The sequence below is a fragment of the Anser brachyrhynchus genome, assembly GCF_964034855.1.
Source record: "Anser brachyrhynchus genome assembly, chromosome: 29".
Lineage (NCBI taxonomy): Eukaryota > Metazoa > Chordata > Aves > Anseriformes > Anatidae > Anser > Anser brachyrhynchus.
In genome coordinates, this window is record NC_137722.1 from 2,227,245 (window position 1) to 2,244,081 (window position 16,837).

At 63.9% G+C, this 16,837-nt stretch overlaps 2 protein-coding genes across 11 annotated transcripts in view; both read left to right on the plus strand.

The window, feature by feature from the left end:
* The window catches only part of R3HDM2 (R3H domain containing 2), a 55,259-nt gene extending 51,320 nt beyond the window's left edge, over positions 1 to 3,939 (plus strand). For all 7 annotated transcript variants that reach the window (XM_080570875.1, XM_080570877.1, XM_080570873.1 and 4 more), the window contains 5 exons: positions 726 to 895; positions 1,080 to 1,224; positions 1,313 to 1,413; positions 1,752 to 1,836; positions 3,356 to 3,939. In XM_080570875.1, the coding sequence (XP_080427001.1) occupies positions 726 to 895; positions 1,080 to 1,224; positions 1,313 to 1,413; positions 1,752 to 1,836; positions 3,356 to 3,699 (845 nt within the window). In that variant the 3' untranslated portion in view covers positions 3,700 to 3,939. The remainder of the gene's footprint in view (positions 1 to 725; positions 896 to 1,079; positions 1,225 to 1,312; positions 1,414 to 1,751; positions 1,837 to 3,355) is intronic.
* Positions 3,940 to 4,065: 126 nt separating this feature from the next.
* On the plus strand, positions 4,066 to 9,640 carry STAC3 (SH3 and cysteine rich domain 3). 4 transcript variants are annotated; one of them, XM_080570883.1, is made up of 12 exons: positions 4,066 to 5,170; positions 5,954 to 6,020; positions 6,440 to 6,698; positions 6,845 to 6,942; positions 7,160 to 7,235; positions 7,320 to 7,414; positions 7,526 to 7,592; positions 7,801 to 7,850; positions 7,964 to 8,067; positions 8,561 to 8,612; positions 8,828 to 8,965; positions 9,180 to 9,640. In XM_080570883.1, the coding sequence occupies exons 2-12, from the start codon at positions 5,955 to 5,957 to the stop codon at positions 9,276 to 9,278; spliced, it is 1,104 nt and encodes a 367-aa protein (XP_080427009.1). In that variant the 5' UTR covers positions 4,066 to 5,170; position 5,954; the 3' UTR covers positions 9,279 to 9,640. The 4 variants fall into 4 exon arrangements, 3 of the variants coding, with proteins under 3 accessions (XP_080427009.1, XP_080427007.1, XP_080427008.1); XR_013942584.1 differs by having other exon boundaries at positions 4,066 to 6,698; positions 8,782 to 8,965; XM_080570881.1 differs by having other exon boundaries at positions 4,066 to 6,698.
* Positions 9,641 to 16,837: the final 7,197 nt, after the last annotated feature.

A 16,837-nucleotide genomic window follows, 5' to 3' on the forward strand; every position in this document is an offset into this window, starting at 1 on the left:
GAGGGGTCCCCAGTCAGGGTTGGCATCAGTTCTGCCTGGGTTGGATCAGGTTTTAGGGGCAAAAGGGGTATAGGGGCTGCCAATTCATAGACCAGTCTCTCCTACTGCTACCCATCCCGTGGCTCACTGTGAGTCCTCAGGATGTGGCGAAGTGATTTGGCTTCACAGGCTGATGCTGGCCTGTGCCTGGTGTCCCCAAACCTTGGCAGGCAGGGTAGGAGCCGTAGTGAGTTGCTGTGGGCTGCAGACTCCCTCTGCTGGCAGCAGGGCTTCGTGTCACCAGGGCAGCTCACGGGGTGAGAGAGCTGGATCCCTGCATCCTGACCCAGCTGCAGGGGCGTGAGGTGGGGCCTGGTGAATTACTGCAAGAGCTGGAACCAGAAGACGTGGGCTCTGCGCCCAGCTCTGGGGTCAGATCCTTTGCCTGGGGTTGTGGTGTGATGCTCAGAGGGGTCACCCAAGTTGTCTTCGGCTTGTCCCCTCTGCTTGCATTTTTCCTGGATAAAAAGTCATCTCTGTGATGTAAGGCATGATATCAGAGATCTTGGCAGGGTTTTAGTGGGGCCCCTCTTCACCCACCTGGACAGGCAGGAGCGGTGAAGGAGAGAGTAAGATGGAGGTGTTACTGGGAAGAGTGCAAGGCTGCAGTTGCTGCCTCTTCTTCCACAGCAAGCAGCAGCAGTGCGCAGAGCCGGGGCAATCCTGCTGCTGTCCTCTCTCCCCAGGGGTGTCTCCATCAGGCCCTGGCGTGGTTGTGATGCAGCTGAATGTACCCAATGGCCCCCAGCCCCCCCAGAACGCCCCTGTGGTGCAGTGGAGCCACTGTAAGTACTACAGCCTGGACCAGCGGGGGCAGAAGCCAGGAGACCTGTACAACCCAGACACCAGTGCTCAGGTATTGAGAGGACTGGGAGGAAGGCAGCTCGTCTTTTGGGAGCAGCCTGGTGGGAGAGAGGTGACCCCGGCATCCACGCTGTGTGCGTGTGCTGGGAGAAGGGGGTGGGCTCATCCCACGGTGGTGAGACAGGGTCGGGACTGGTCGCAGGCGCTGGGAGTGTCTGACCCTCTCCCTCCCGCAGGCCAGCACCCAGCTGAACAGCCCTATCACGTCGCCCACCCAGTCCCCGACGCCGTCTCCCGTCACCAACCTCAACAGCGTCTGCACGGGGCTGAGCTCCCTCCCGGTCCTCACACAGTTCCCCCGGCCCATGGGCCCAGCACAATGTAAGGGAAAAGAGTGGGAACAGCACAGGGGTGGGTCCTTCCTGTGATTTCTTTAGGCGCCTGCCGATATTTGCTTCCAATTTTGTAGGTGATGGGCGTTACTCGTTGCTGGGCCAGCCACTGCAGTATAATTTGTCTATCTGTCCCCCACCGCTGCTCCACAACCAGCCCAACTACAATACACACCAGGTAAAACGGGGGCAGATCCCCATCCATCCTTTCCACTGCTGTGGGAGCAGAGCAAGGCCCCCCCGGAGACCACGCTGGGCTTAGAATTTCAACTCGTCCCTGGCTTTGCCTAGAAGCAGTGTCAGCCCCAGGTCCTTGGGGGTGTCCTGGAACCAAGGCTGTGTCCTGGGCTCCTCTAACTTCAGAAGCATGGTGCCAAAGGTGCCAGGGGTGCAAGTTTCATCCAGGTGTCTCCATTCCCCCTAGCCACGTTTGGTCTTGCCCACCCGCTGCCCTGGGATGCGCTGTGAGGCCACCATTTCTTCTCGGGTGACGTGCTGCTGGTTTTATTCTTTAAGGGACAGACTGGAATGAAACACGGAAACCGGAGCAAGAGACACGCCCTCAAGTCAGCATCCACTGACCTTGGGACAAGCGACGTAGGCAAGTGACCTTCCTCGAGCAGTTCCCCCTTTGCCCTCTGCCTGGTCCCTCCTGCGCGGGTGTAGGTGGCATTGGCAGAGGTCCCGAGTGCCCCCTCTGCCCACCCCAGCGTCCCACAGACCAGTTCCTGCCCCCACCGCCTCCCCACGCACGCCCCACAGCCCGTGTGAGGCCTGGCTGGGCCGTGTGGGGATGCTCAGTCCCTCTCAGCCGTGTCCAGAGGGAGGTGAGGGGACAGGGGTTGCTCAGGTTGCAACGAACGCTGCCTGCACCCATCAAAGCTTTTGCAGAAGAGTGGGGAAAAACTATTTGAGAGTCAGGGATGAGCACCAGGTCACCTGGGCCCTAATGATGCCCCCCACGAGGGTTGAAATGATGGAGCAGGTGGGGCTGGCAGGCAGAACTCAGGGTTTTTTCCTCTGTGTCAGCAGACGGGGACTGCCCAGACCTCTGATACCTTGTTCCCACCGTTATCCTCCCAAGCACCCCTTCCCTCTAATGCTTCAGTTTCCCAGTGGGGCCAGGAGCTGCAAGGCCCTCACCTCTGTAAAGAGCTTTGGGATCTTCCAGGAGCGGCTGCCAAGGACCGTTTCCCTCCTGTTTCCCTCCCGGGAGTCCCCACTTGCTCGTGTCAGGCGGGGAAGGAGTCTGGCTTCTCCCCGCAGTGCTGCAGGCCCTGCTGGCTGGGCATGAGCTTGCGCGGGCTCTCTGGGGGCTCCGGATGCGTCCCCCGCACCCCCTCCTCGTCACCAGCAGCCGCAGCCGGTTGCAGGGGGCCCTTTAAGAGCAGCTTGCCTGGAGAGCTGTCCCCCCTCCCCGCAGCTGGCATGTTCGTTACGTGCCACGTTAATATTAGCAAAGAATCCATTCAGCCGGCCCTCCGCTAAGCCCAAAAGCCAGGGCTGGAGCCAGGAGACAGCAGAAGTGTTTGGGTACCACAGGACAGAGGCAGAGATTTTGGCACGACGCTGGCCTGGCCGCACAAGGGGATCCCGCTCCCTGCGGGGGAAGCACAGCGGGCAAAGTCACGTTCAGGGCCTGCGTACGCCAAGGTGCGGCAGCCATCCGTCTGCGGGCGCAGCCTGCCTTCCTCCCTCCCAGCGCAGAGGGTGGGAGTGTTGGGCTAGCTCCCGGTCAGGGAGGGTCGGAAGATGGGGCAGGACACCCGGGAAAGCCCTAGCTGTAAAGCCAAGCCCGGACGAAGGAAGCGAGGAGGACTCGGTGCTGCTGGAGCCCTGGGAAATAGCGGTCTCCTCTTGGAGCAGACCATGAGGGGACCAGAAAGGGTCAGGATGGGGCACTGCAGGGACCAGGCTGGCAGGGACGGCTTAAGGGGGAAGAAGTGACCGGCTTAAAAAAATACATTCCTATTGTGGGGGCAGCTTAGTAAAGCTCTGCTTTCGTGGGCGAGGTAGAGACTGACCGCTCCAACCCCAGAGCCGGCGAGGCATCGGCTCCCTCCGTGCTGCCGCCCCCCTAGAAGCGCAGCTGCTGACGTGTGCTTGTCTTCCCATCGCAGTGCTGGGCCGAGTGCTGGAGGTGACGGACCTGCCCGAGGGCATCACACGGACAGAGGCTGACAAGCTCTTTACCCAGCTTGCGATGGCTGGTGCCAAAATCCAGTGGCTCAAAGAGACTCAGGGGCGTCGCGGAGATGGGGTTGGCGGGGACAGCAACGGGACTCCAGAGAACAGCAGACACACTGACCTTGCTGCCTTATACACCATCGTGGCCGTGTTCCCCAGCCCGCTGGCTGCCCAGAACGCCTCCCTCCGCCTCAACAACTCCCTCAGCCGCTTCAAGCTGCGCGTGGCCAAAAAGAACTACGACTTGCGAGTGCTGGAACGTGCCAGCTCACAGTAGGGCTCATGCATGGGCACAGAGCACACTGGACAGCGGGCACTTCCCTCTGCCTTCTCTCTTCCTTTCTGCCCTCCCTTCTTCTCGCCCTCCTTCCTGGATATATTTATATGGACTTAAGAGACGAGAAATTGATTTTTCTTTTTTTGGAGTGACGCCCGTGCCCACCCACCTTACCCTGTGTATATTGTTTTGTTAAGCACTGTGTTGAACTGCACATACAGGTGTTGATTGGTATGTTCACTGCACATTTTATTTAATCTGGTTATTATTTTGGGGGGTATTTTTGTTTTTGTTTGGGGGGAGGTTGTTTTTAAATATAAAAAGAAAACTTGTCCATCACTTTAACGCTGCTTTACCGTTCTCTGTCAGTACCAGTGCTAGGGGTTTTCTGTTTGCTTCTTCGAGGTAAGATGACAGCCAGAGAGCAGAATGAGCTCCCTGGCTTTCAGGAGGGTGTGTTCCTGCCCCGGTCCTGCCCCACGCTTGCTGTGTGGAAGGGCTTGTGGCCTTGCCAAGGCTGGGAGCTGAGGCTGGGAGAGGAGCACTGCACTCTTTGACCTGGGTCTGGGTCCCCCGTTCGGATTTTCATAGCCTCTTTTCCCAGCAGCTGGGCCCCACGCAGCTGCGTGGGGTGGGATTTGGGGTGTCCCCCGCTGTATTTCCTGCCAGGGAGCACCAGGATTAAAGGGGAGCAGCCCTTGAGCTGCTAGGTGCAACCCTCCTGCCCTGCAGGTACAGGAGTTGGGCCGGCACCAACCTCACCATGGCATTGCACGCAGCAGCTGGAGCCTCTTGCCACACCTGGATGCTACCTTCACAAGCAGGTGGAGAGGTAAAAGCTACCTGGAAGGGCTGGGATCCAACCCCCGCCCCAGTGCCACCCGCAGCCTCTCGGGGACAGAGGCCCAGGGCCTTTGGCACTGGGGTTCAGCTCCACGACCACAGCACCCAGCACAGGCAGCGATGGGTTCCCTGTGCACGTTTCTGTCCCAGTGGAGAGCAGACCGGCAGTGTTTGCTGCCCGGGATAGCCCTCAGAGCCCGGTACCCGCTGCTGCCCTGCTTTCCTTTCCCTCTCCCAGCTGCAGGGGCACTGAATGCAGCAACAATCGACGCGGCGGGGCCGGTGGAGCACTTGACGTGCCCTGGCTCTGTGGCTGCCCCATGCCAGGGGGTGGGTGGGCCGCTGTGACGCCCAGCAACCCACCAACGCAAATAGCCGGCGGCTCCTCCACCCCGCTCCCCTCCCGGCTCGCGCATGGGCTCCAATTTCTCGGCGTCAGCCTCCGCCAGCGCTCAGCTGTCGGCTCCCCTCTGGCCTGTCACTCCCGCTCTCCACGGGACTGGGGCGGCTGCCCCCCTCCCTGCGCACCCAGCACATTGGGCTGGGGGCTCCGCAGCCACCAAAGGCTCTCGACACCGGCCGCCCCTTGCAGGGTTTTTCGTTGCGGGACGTGAGCTCCGAACACGGCGTAAGTGCACGGCTCCCCTTCCTCGTGGCCGCTGACCCCCCCCTGAGCCCTCCCCTGCCCCACGCACGTCGCTGCAAGGTCCCGGGGCCCCTTGGCTCCTGCAGCACCCCTTGCCCCAGGACCCCCCAGCCCGCATCGCTGTCTCCTTAATGGTCATCCTGGGGGGTTTCCATGGGGGTACGGGGGAGCCCGGGGTTAGGTAGCGCCAAACATGGTGATGTCTGGGTGGAGGAGCTGTGCGGCTGGTGGGCTGGCTGTCAGAGGTGGAATCAGGAATGTTTTGGGGGGGGTGCAGGAGAGATCCCATCCCCTTGGTAGCACTGGGCTTCTGGGGAGGAGAAAGCGGGGCTGTGCTGTGATGTCGGAGGGTGCAACAGGCACGCCTGTCACACGGGGTCAAGAGTGGCACCGTTTGCAGTTTAATTGTGAGATGGAGATGTCTGGGCAGAGGTGATGCATGCAGGTAGCCCCGGGGTCTGGCTTGCAGCACTTGGCACCGTGTCTCTGAGCCTGCGAGCAGCAGTGCTGCGTGCACTGGGCTGGGAGCAGCGCCTGCTGTTCTCCAGTCTCGGCAGCGGGGCCCCTGGAGGTGCTGGGCCCTGGGACTCGTCCCCAGCAGAGGTGGCCCCTTCCTGGGCCAGGAGCTGCAGGCAGGGAAGCAGGAGGCGAGGCTGCCTTGGGGGATGCTCCCCGTCCAGCAAGGTCTGGCTGTTCCTGCTCCCTCCAGGGACCTGCAGTGGGGCCAGCCCCAGCCAACACCGTGTCTTTGTTCTCCCCTGGTAGTATGACAGAGAAGGAAGTGCCAGAGCCGCCAGCTTCACCTGCTTCAGGTGGGAAACCCAAGAGCCGGGTAAGTGGGTACCTGCAGGACAGCTTGGGCAGGTGGGGGAAGCCAGCTTCCCAGCACAGTCCCTGCAGCAGCCCCAGGAACCGTTGTGGGATCGGGAATGCAGGAGCCTTTGTGGGATCAGGAATGCCTACCAGGCCCCAAGGCAAGTGGGGCTCTAGGTGGCCGTTTGCCGGCTTGGAGTGCTGCATCCCCACGGGCTCACAGCTGCTCCTTCTGTGGGGACCTCACTGGGCTGGGAGAAGGACCCCATGGCCCTAGGACCCCATGCCCTAGGGTGCCTGGGATCTGCCCCCACCCAGGGGGGAAGAAGGGGTCTCTGGGTCAGAGCACGGGAGCAGAGAGCCGGGCACCAGCTTCTCTGCCCGCCTCCCTCGCCGCTGCGCCCGCGGTGCACGATGCATCCTCTCCTGTCCCAGCAGCTACAGAAGCTGAAGCAACTTTTCCAGCGAAAACCCAAGGAGGAGGTGGCGCCGGAGCCGCAGCCCAATGGGGAGCTGGTCAGCCCCTCCGGGGGACCCATCTACTACATCTACGAGGAGGAGGAAGAGGAGGAAGAGGAGGAGGAGCCTGAGCCCCCTCCTGAGCCCCAGAAACTTGTCAATGACAAACCCCACAAGTTCAAGGATCATTACTTCAAAAAGCCCAAGTTCTGTGACGTTTGTGCCCGCATGATCGTCCGTGAGTCCCGCGGGTGCTCGGGCTGGGGGCCGCGGGCAGGGCGAGGGCTGGGGGCCAAGGCTGGCGAGGGCCCGAGCCCGGCCGTTCGCACAGCTGCAGTGTCACGTTGCCTCTCCTTTCCCCCCCGCCGCCCCCCCCACGGCCAGTCAACAACAAGTTCGGCCTGAGGTGCAAGAACTGCAAAACGAACATCCACCACCACTGCCAGTCCTACGTGGAGATGCAACGCTGCTTCGGTAAAATCGTGAGTGCTCCCCCCAGCCCTGGGCTCGCGGCGCCTCCCCGCAGGGAAAACCCAAGCACCGCAGCGGGGGGCGAGTGGCCGGGTCCCTGCGGCCGTAGCCCGGGCGCCGTCACCCCCCTGCCCTCCTGGCTCTGAGCTGCCTCCAGGCCCCACGTCCACCTCCGAGCCCCCACGGGTCCGGGTGGTGGCGATGCTCTGACCTCCCCACCACTCCCAGCCCCCAGGGTTTCGCCGGGCGTACAGCTCGCCCCTGTACAGTGACCAGCAGTACGCCTGCGTCAAGGAGCTGCTCTGTAAGTAGCGTCCCCGCGCCGGGGCTGCCCCCTCTCCTCACGTCCCACGGCCGAACCCCTCTCACAGCGTCCGTGCCCCGGCAGCAGCCAACAGGAGCGACCCCGTGTTCGAGACCCTCCGGACAGGCGTCATTATGGCCAACAAGGAGCGCAAGAAAGGGCAGGAAGACAAGAAAAACGTGAGTGCGGGGCTGAGCTGTCGCCCCAGAGGCACGAGGGTCCTGGCCCCGCAGCCTGCGCCCCGGTGCCACCCAGAGCTCCCTGCCCGCTGACTGCTCTCTGCCTTGCAGCCTTTGGCTGCGATGATGGATGAGGAACCCGAGGCCACGAAGCCAGAAGGGGGCAAAACGGAGGGCGGTGAGTGCATGGGGCAGGGAAGGAGCTGCGGGGGGGACCATACCCAAGGGGCCCCCCCCAGGGTGGGATCTGCCCTGCAGACAAGGGGTCTCCAGTTCAGGTCTTGGCTCTCCTGAGCATAAGAGGTCCTTGAGACGAGGCTGGTGCCATGGGTGGGGTGGCAGCAGCGGGAGAGATGTCACCACCACCACTCCCCTCCCATTTCCAGGCACCTCTGAAGGGGACAAGAAGGCTGAGAAGAGCACGACAGATGATAAGGTATGCATCATCCTCACCCTACACCCCAAAGGCCCTGAGCCCTCCCTGCTGGGCTCCCTGGAGCTGTGCCCAGTCTCCCTGTAGCCCTGAACCCCCCTTTCTTGCTCCCCAAGAACAAGAAGCCCCAGCCGGGGTTGCGTGGTGGCTATCTGCAGTCTCACTATTTCGTGGCGCTTTATCGCTTCAAAGCCTTGGAGAAAGACGACCTGGATTTCCCGTGAGTTCACAGCCATGCCCTGGGCACGGGGGCGATGGGGGGAAGGAGTTGGTGTGTCCAGCGGGGAGGGGGAGATGTCGTCACCCCAACAGTGAGGTTCTCAGAGCCCGGAGGGCTCAGCCACTGAATGAGGGCAGAACTTAGAGCCGTACTGGCTCTGGTGTGGGTTCTGTGGATTTTCTGCCCCAATGGGCAAAGCATCGAGGGGGGGCCCTGGCTCTCACTGAGCCAGCTCTCTCAGCTCCCAGGTTTTGGGCACAAGCCTCCTTTCTAAGGCTGCTGGTGTTTCTCTTTTATGGTTCCACTGATTTATTGCGCCCCAGACTTAAGGCTGAGCTGCTCACGTACAGGACCTGTCCGTGAGTCCGTGAGCTGTGTGCATCCTTCACACGGAGCCCTGAGAGGCTGTGCCACGGGAAGAGCAATTTTCCTTTTCTCCCATAGCAGGGTGGTCCCAGCCCCTCTCACACCAAGCCCTTCCTTCCCTTTGCAGGCCAGGGGAGAAGATCACGGTGGTTGATGACTCCAATGAGGAGTGGTGGCGGGTAAGGCTGATATCCTGCAGGCACAGAGGGAGGAGATGCAGGGCTTAAAGAAAAGGGACAGCTCAACTGGGGGTGCAAATTTCACTCCAAGGGAGACGCAGCCCCCTAAATCTGCTGTGTCTTCACCAACGCACAATCTGCCCGCTGAGGGAATCTGGGGGTCTTACAGATTGGCTCCAACCCCTGCCTGACATCCACCCACGGACTTCTTTCAGGGGAAGATTGGTGAAAAAATTGGCTACTTCCCCCCGAACTTCATCATCCGGGTGCGGGCCGGTGAGCGGGTGCACAAGGTGACTCGCTCCTTCGTGGGCAACCGGGAAATTGGGCAGATCACGCTCAAGAAGGATCAGGTGAGGCAGGCCCAGGTGGTCACAACCGGTGCTTTTTGAGCACCCCCATCTCTGCCCCAGTCCCCTTTCGTTAACTGCCCCCCTCCCTCGATGTCCGTCTCCCCCAGCCCCCTGTAGTGGATCCTCGCTGTTGCCCCCCTCTTCCTGGGGGTCACCCCCTTCCCCTGCCGACCAGGGCCCACGCACCTCACCCGCACCCCTATCTCCCCCCCAGATCGTGGTGCAGAAAGGCGAGGAGGTGAACGGTTACGTCAAAGTCTACACCGGCCGCAAAGTGGGGCTCTTCCCCGTGGACTTCCTGCAGGAGATCTGAGCAGGGCAGCATCCCGGGGCCCCCCAGCAGGGGGGACGGAGGGACCCTGGCTGCGGGGAGCTGCGGAGCCAGGCAGGGATGGCTGGCACCCTGTCCCTGATGCCTGTGGCGATGGGGCCTTCGGCGGGGACCGTCTCCACCAGGCCCGGGCAGGCCGGGGGCACGGGAGGTGCCTCTCTGGGGCTGTTCCCCTCTGGGGCTTCTGGTGCCCGCAGAGACCCTGGGTGTAAGGAGGGGGCTGCTTGGATGCCACCCAGCTCCTGCGCCTTGGGTGGTGGATGACGCGGGGGTGTCAATGGGGTCCTGTCCCAGTGCTCTGGGCTGTGTAGTTCTGTGTTTTGGCAATACATGTCTGCTCCTGAGCCTTCCCCGCTTTGAATGTCCTTGGGGGGGGGGGGTTCACCGCGGCGCTGCTGCGGAAGAGGCTGCGGTAATGCTTTCCTGCGCGGCCCACGCGTGGCGCCCTGTGCGGCACATTCCTGCCCCATGTGTGTGCCTGGAGCTACAGCCCAGCCTCCCCCAGGCCCCCCACCCAGGCCCCCTCCGCCCCCAGCTCTTCTGGTGGAGCCCTGGCACCCGAGGGTGCTCCACACGTGCACCGAGCTGGCCCAGTCTCGGCAGGGGCCCTGTGTTCCCCTGGCCTGCACAGGGCCGGGGCCGAGTGCTGGCGTCGGGCCCAGCGGGGCCCGAATAGGGGCCGTGGGTGACAGGTGACAGTGCCAGGGACGGGTCAAGTCCTTGGAACCGTGGGGCAAGCACCGAGCCAGGAACAGGTGCCCGCCCAGGGTGGCGGACGGGGGGGCTCCGTCCAGGCCCCTGTGGCCTTGGCCCCTCAGGGGGCAGCACTCAGGGGGTCCACTACGAGGACTGGGGTAGGGCCAACCGCGGTCACAGCACCCATGGGGACAGGGATGGGGACAGGGCCACTGGGGCCCCTTGGCAAGGCTCCCAGCACCAGCCTCTGCGGGCCCCGTGCAGCTGCCCCGGCCCTGCCTCGGGGCTGGGGGGGGGGCGCTGCTGCTGCACGACGTTCCCCCATGCATGTGAATGCAAATTTATGTAAATGTATGCAAAAAAACCTCAACTGCAGTGGCGCCGCCTCGTGGTGGCTCGCGGGGTAGCCCCAGCCCAGTGCTGCGGGGAGCAACCATGCGAGGGTCCAAGGGCAAAGCAGCCCCGGTGCTGCCCCCCGGGGGCTCCCCGAGACCCCCACCGCTGCCCCCCACTCCTATGTCTGCAGGGGGTCCCGGGTCACACAGCAGGGCCCCCCCTGCCTTCAGCTGCGCCACCACTGCTGGAAGCAGCCCCAAAGCAAGGCACCGCCGTCCCTCGGGTCCTGCACCCCAGTGCTCGGTGTCGGACCCCCAGGAGGGGGGTGGCAGCCCCCAGCCCCAGGGGCATTTGTTCCTTGTTACCCAGCAGGCTGGGGCCAGGTTGGTATCGGGCACAGACACCCTGTCCCCCAGTTCGAGTGTCCCAGGAGCCAGCCGGGAGATACACTGGGCATACTGGGTATACTGGAGGTCCGTGGGCAGCAGGGAATGATGAAAAGGGAGGGGGGTGGGGGGGTCAGGGGCTGCCGCACACCACAGCGTGCCTGGGGGGCAGCACACAGCCCCCAGGACTGTTTCCTCCCTGCTCATCTCGTCTCTGCCAGGCAGCTTTTAAATGCGGAACCATTAAAATTTTCCACCTCATTTGCGGCTTCTCATACGGTTAATTTTACTGGGACTGTCTATTTATTTATTTGCAGGGCCCCGCGGGGGGGGGTGCTGAGGAGGGCTGGAAGCTGATTTGCCGCATCTGGGAAGTAGGGAGGAGAAGGGGGGAACCACCGAGGGAAGGGGTAGGGCTCCAGCTAATTTAACAGCTGAAGAGAACAACTTAATTAGAGTCATCTGGAAAATTGGGTAAAACCCTTTTCATCGCCCCCCCCACCCTACCCCCAGGCCCCTTCCCTGCCAGCAGCCATGGACTTCCCGGGAGGCTGCGCACGCTTTGGGGTGGGGAGGCAGAGCTGGGGCCCCACCTCCCGAGCAGATGGCCTTCATTACGTGCAGGATCTAATTGGATTGATCAGCAGTTAATATGAAATTAAAAGGTGATCCCCCCCCCCCCAGCACCACATGTGCATCCCGGCTGCCCAGGTGCTCCCCGCAGCCGCTCCGGGCCGGGGGGTGCCGGTCCCCGGCAGGAGCGAGGCAGGGAGCAGGCAGAGGAGGGGAGGGCTGAGGGGCTGTCGGCACCCAGCGGGGCAAGGGGCTGGGTGCCACGGCCATCCTGCCCGGGAGGGATGGGTGCTGCCAGGTGCCCCGCGGGCCACGCTCACCCACTGGCCGCGCACACCGGCCGGGGTTCTCGCGACGCGCTGCGGCTGCAAGGCACAAGGTCAGGGTGCGCTCGTGCTCCCCATTAGCTCGCAGCCTGGTCGGGACCCAGCTGTGACACACGGGGCAGTGACCCTGCTGGTGGGGGGACAGCCAGTGTCCCCTCGCTAAACCCTCTGCAGCTAGGTTATATGAAGGGGTCTGCTCCCCACCCCACCCCACGTGCCACGTGGGGAATGTCAGAGCGGAGGAGCCACCCTGACCTGGCAGATTAATCACCTCAATTTCTCTGTACGGCTCACAAAAGGTCAGGAGTCCTTGCGAGGCTCAGAAATTAATTGAAGTACCGCTGCTCTCGTGCTGGATCCATACATCACCCCAGGAGAGCAGCACCGGCAGGGAGGGGATGGGGGCCCCCGTGCGCCATCCCGCAGGCAGCGAGCCCCAGGCAGCACGGCTGGAAGCGGGGGTCCTGGGGCAGCGTGGGCACCCCACGGCCTGCCCACCGCTTGTCCCCATGCAGGGGGCCTGGCCCCCGGTGCCCCCCGCCTGTGTGGCTCTGCCTGAACCTTCTCCTCCAGCTGGGCTGATGCGACGGTCAGACGTTGTTCTCAATCGCGATGCAGAAAAAAAATGCATTAACTAAACCAAACTGCCTCCTCTCCCCTCCCCACCTGCCCCCCCCCCCCCACACACACACGCACGCTGACATAAATCAGCATAAATGCAATTTACATATTCATGGTATTTATCCAGTAACTGTCCTGTCCCAGATTAAACGTGCCCCAGGGATCACCCCGGGCTCCTTATCTGTGCCAGGGTGCTCCCAGGAAGGAGCAGCTCCGCTGTGGGATTCGAGCAGGGTGCGCTGCGCTCGGCAGCCTCCTGCATCTCCCCCGCTCCCGGCAAGCCCAGGGAGAGGAGGATGGAGAGGAAAACGCAGTGCTGAGCAGCAGCCCTGCCCCACAGCCTTGCTCTCCTGCCCAAAGCCCCCTTCTGCTTGGGGTCGGAGCCCGGACCCCGCCGTCTCCCACCCAGCCCAACACATCTCCTCGGGGTTTTCTCCCGTCCCTCCTTTCCCGGTGTCCCCCCAGCCCAGCTGTGCTGCTGGGACAGACCTGGGCCCCCCCCCGCCAAGGCTCTCTGCTACCTGAGTGCCCCGACCCACGCAGGACGTGTGTCATTGAGGGCTGTGGGGACCCTGCTGGTCTCCAAAGGAGGGGGCGTCTCCGGCCCTGGGGTGCTCCCTGCCCTGGGGTGTCCCCTGGCTACGTTCCTGTGCAGGGGGGAGGTTGCGGGCCGCAGCTCCCACTCTGACAGCTCCTTGTCAGCAGTAATGACCGGCTCTGAGTCCAGCCAGGCCCCAGGGCTTGGTGCTGAGCTCGTTAGGGGGGATTTAATGAGGGCAGGAGGCAGGCGCTGCCTCTGGCTGTTTGTCGCAGCCGCTCTGGCCTCAGCCTGCCTGGACGGCTTGGGTGTTTGCACGGTGCCCCTGGCGGGGCTCATCCTGCTGCCCCCCTCAGCCTCCACCTCTGCCCCATGCTGTGCCCCCAGCTCAGCCCCCAGTCACCACTGGGAGCACAGGTTCCTACTCTGGCACCTGTGTCCACCGTGCTGGAGCTGATGGGACTGGGGCATCCCGATGCTGTTTTCCCCCCAGCCCAGGGGCTGAGGCTGCACCCCCTGGAGACAGGGAACCATGGAGGGGCTGCTTGCGCTGCTTTTCCTCGCCTGGGGGCTGGCAAAGAGGGTCCTAGGGCTGAGAACGCCCCGCTGAGGGCCAGATGGAGTAAAGCCGGGGCTGCGGGACGCAGCCGGGAGGTGCCTCCCCCCCCCCTGCCCCTGCTCTGGGTGCGCAGGGTGCCGGCGCGGGCTGCCCCATGCAATGTGGGGGCTCTCCGAGGTGGGGAGAGCCCAGGTGAGAGGGCTGGAGGCTGAGCCTCGCGCCCCTGGTCCTGGCTGCAGTTTGCACCCTCTTCGCGCTGAGGCATCCGGGAGTGCTCCTCGGCTCAACAACAAGCTGCATAAACAGGAGCCTGCAGGCAGCGTTAATTAGTTAAATATTTGGCAAGGCAGAAGGCACAGGAAGAATCTGAACGAGCTGGAGGGGACAATGCGCTGCCCCCTGCCCCACTGCCCACAGCAGAGCAGACTCCAGGCATCCAGGGATGATCTGGTCCTGCTGGGAGCAGCACATGCCTGCTGCAGGGCCCGCAGCCCGCCAAGGAGCCCTGGGTCTGCACGGAAAAGGATGCTGGTGAGGAGGGGTCCCCGGGGACCCCCGGCCACCCCACGTTGCCGCCTCACTCGGAGCCATGCAAGCGCGTGGCTCCTTGTTCACAGCCCCTGGTGGGCCCAGTCCAGTGGCCCCAAACTCACGTTTGCGCCATCGGCTCTGCTCATGGCCTCGGTGGTGCAGTAAAACCCACCTGGGCGTTAACCAAGGGCAGGGATGAGCTGCAGTGGGGCACAGATTTGCCTCCAGCTGGGGGATGTCCCTGACGAGGGCTGGCAGAGGGATTCTGGCTGGTGCTGGGGTGCTGAGCACCGTCAGCGGGACCTGGCATTTCAGAGCAGCCCCTGCCCCCCCCGGCTGCCCCCAGCCCTGACCTCCAGACCGCGGGGTCCGTCCTCCCCAGTCCTCAGACGAGGCTGAAACACCCCAAAGCCCAGCTGGGGAGTGACGACCGTGTGCAGCTTCCGTCCCCACAGCCCCTGTGATGTGAACTAAATCCATCCTAATTAGCACTGATTTGCATGGGGAAATTAAAATTAATCTAGCCTGGGTTCATCGGAATTAGTGATTCTAGTTGGGCACATCAGAAAGTGGCAGACGGACGAACAGGGCAGGACTTGGTACGGTGGGAAGCCGTCTGCCCCCCCCCGTGCCCTCTCTGGGGCTCTGCCCCAGGCCCCTGTCCTGGCCCCACAAGACCCCAGCACAGGGCTCAGACGCCTGGGGTCAGCCCCGCGCCCTTCCTGGGTGCGGGGGGGGGGTGGTGCATCCCCCCCCCCCCCCCCCCGCCCCGATCCCATGGCTGTTCCTAGCTGCAGGACAGGGAGAGCAGCGCTTGTCTGGCCCCACCGCCCCATCCCACGCCTGGTTTCTGGCAACGGCAGGAGGGCGAAGGGCACAAAGGGGCCGGTTCCTGCATCTCCAGGGTGGGAGATGCTGCAAGACCCGGGGGTGGGGGGAAACGGGGCGCGACACGACACGGACACGGGTGTGTGATGTACGCACGCATGCACTCATATCAGCACGCTCCTGTGCGCACATTGCCATGCATGGTCCCGTGCGAGTCCTCGCACACCTACTTCTGTGCATGGCTCCTTACACATCCGCGTGCGTGTGGCCCCTGTGCTTGCCGTGCAGGAGCGCGTTCCTTTGGAGCCCCCGGCCCGGCAGGGAGTGGGCACAGCGGGGGGAGCCCAGGCCATGCCCCCGTCAGCAAATTCCAGTCCCGGCCGCCCCCAGTTCTGGCGTTGCTGGGCCTGGGGGAGCTCCGCAGCTCATTGGTATGGGGTCCGTGGCAGCGCAAGGAGCAGAATTATCAGCACGCTCATGAAAAATTAACCAGGCAAAAACAGGTGGGCAGGAGCTTTGTCTGCTGGGGCTGGGGGCGGCACGGCGTGGGCAGGCTGGCGTCGTCCAGGCAGCTGCAGGATGGGAGCTGGTGTCTGCCTCTGCTCCACAGGTCATCCCTGCCTGCCGCACGCCTTCCAGCCCCCATAGCGGGGCCGTCAGTCTGGGATCGTCCCAGACCCGTGGCAGCCGCGTCCCCTGCCCCGTCCCTGTCTGCTGGGGCACGTCTGGTCACGGTGACCCCATCGCTGGCCCTCGGGATTTCAGCCTGGCTGACAGGAGCGAGACCTCCATCTCCTGCGGCTGCATTTGCAAGTCAACCACGAGCTCCGCAGCAGTGGCGGGGGCTACGGGGGGACAGGGACGGGGGCACCCTGGGGAGGGGAGCGGGAACGGAGCAGACCCCGCCATGGAGGGATGAGGCCTTTCGTTGCTGCTCCCCCCCCCCAGACATCTCTGGCTGGTTTGGGGAGGGGGTGCAGCTTTTCTGTAGAGCTGTTATTGCCACCACCACCCCCCCCCCGCCCATCCACAGGGCTGTAAACACTCAATTAAGCACGAGCGCCTGGTCCTGCCTTCCCTGTCGCTGCTGGTAATTATGTAGGTTTTTCGGTGTCAGGCACCGCGGGGAAGCGCGATTACAGCTAATTGGAGCGGCTCTCCCCAGCCCAGGCCCTTCTGCAGCTGCTGGAGCTGCCATGTGACAGCAGCTCTGCACCCCCCCAGCCCTGAGTCCCCCCCTAGTTCTGCAACATCACCCCCCACCCACCCCCGATTTACACCCACAGGGCGCCTGGGTGCTCCCCACCTGCCCGGCTGGCGATGTGGGGCTGGGTGAGGATCCAGGTGGGTGTCTGTGTGCCAGGCAGACCCTGAAGGTGGGAGTTTGCCCCCCCCCCCCCCCGAGATATTTCAGGGACCCAGAGGCGCCCTAAAGGCCGCAGAAGGACGGGGTGCACCTGCCCGAAGCACTGCCCGGGGCTCTGCTCCGCGGGCAGGAGCCGGCTCGGCCCCGTGCACCGCACGCAGCACCGAATGCACCCAGGGCGCGTGGGTGCGAGGAAACCTTGGGGCAGCCAGGGCAAGGGGGGGGGCTCCCGGCAAGAACGGGGCATTCAGCGGGGGGATCGGAGAGCTGGGGGGAGACGTGGTGGTGGGGGTGGGGGTGGGGGTGTCAAGGACCCGATGCCGCCCGTCCCGGCAGAGACGCGTCAGGAGCGCAGCGTCTGCCATCGATTTCTTATTACGGAGTTCAGCAAGAAAAATGAGGCGCTGGGGCCGCGGAGCAGCAGCCGCGGTTTGTCGCCTTCGCGCCGTGTCCTGGCGGGGATGGGAATTGACTGGGGCGTCGCTGGCATCACTCGGGGGGGCCGGGGGGGGGTCGGGTCCTTGGAGCCGTGCGCCACGAGAGGGCGCCGCAGGACCCCCGACGGGCCCGGGACGCCCCCCGGCGGGCAGCGGGGCCGCGGACACGCGTGGGCTGCTCGTGCAAGGGCACGCGGCCCCGGGGCGCGCGCCGGGGGGGGCAGGGGTCGGGGTCGTGCCCGTGCCGCGGTCCCGCGTGGGTCGGCAGCAGCTCGGCGGGGACGCCGCGGGGGTCGGGTTGGGCACACGCGTGTCCCCGTGCGTGGGCCGGGCACGCTGCGCGG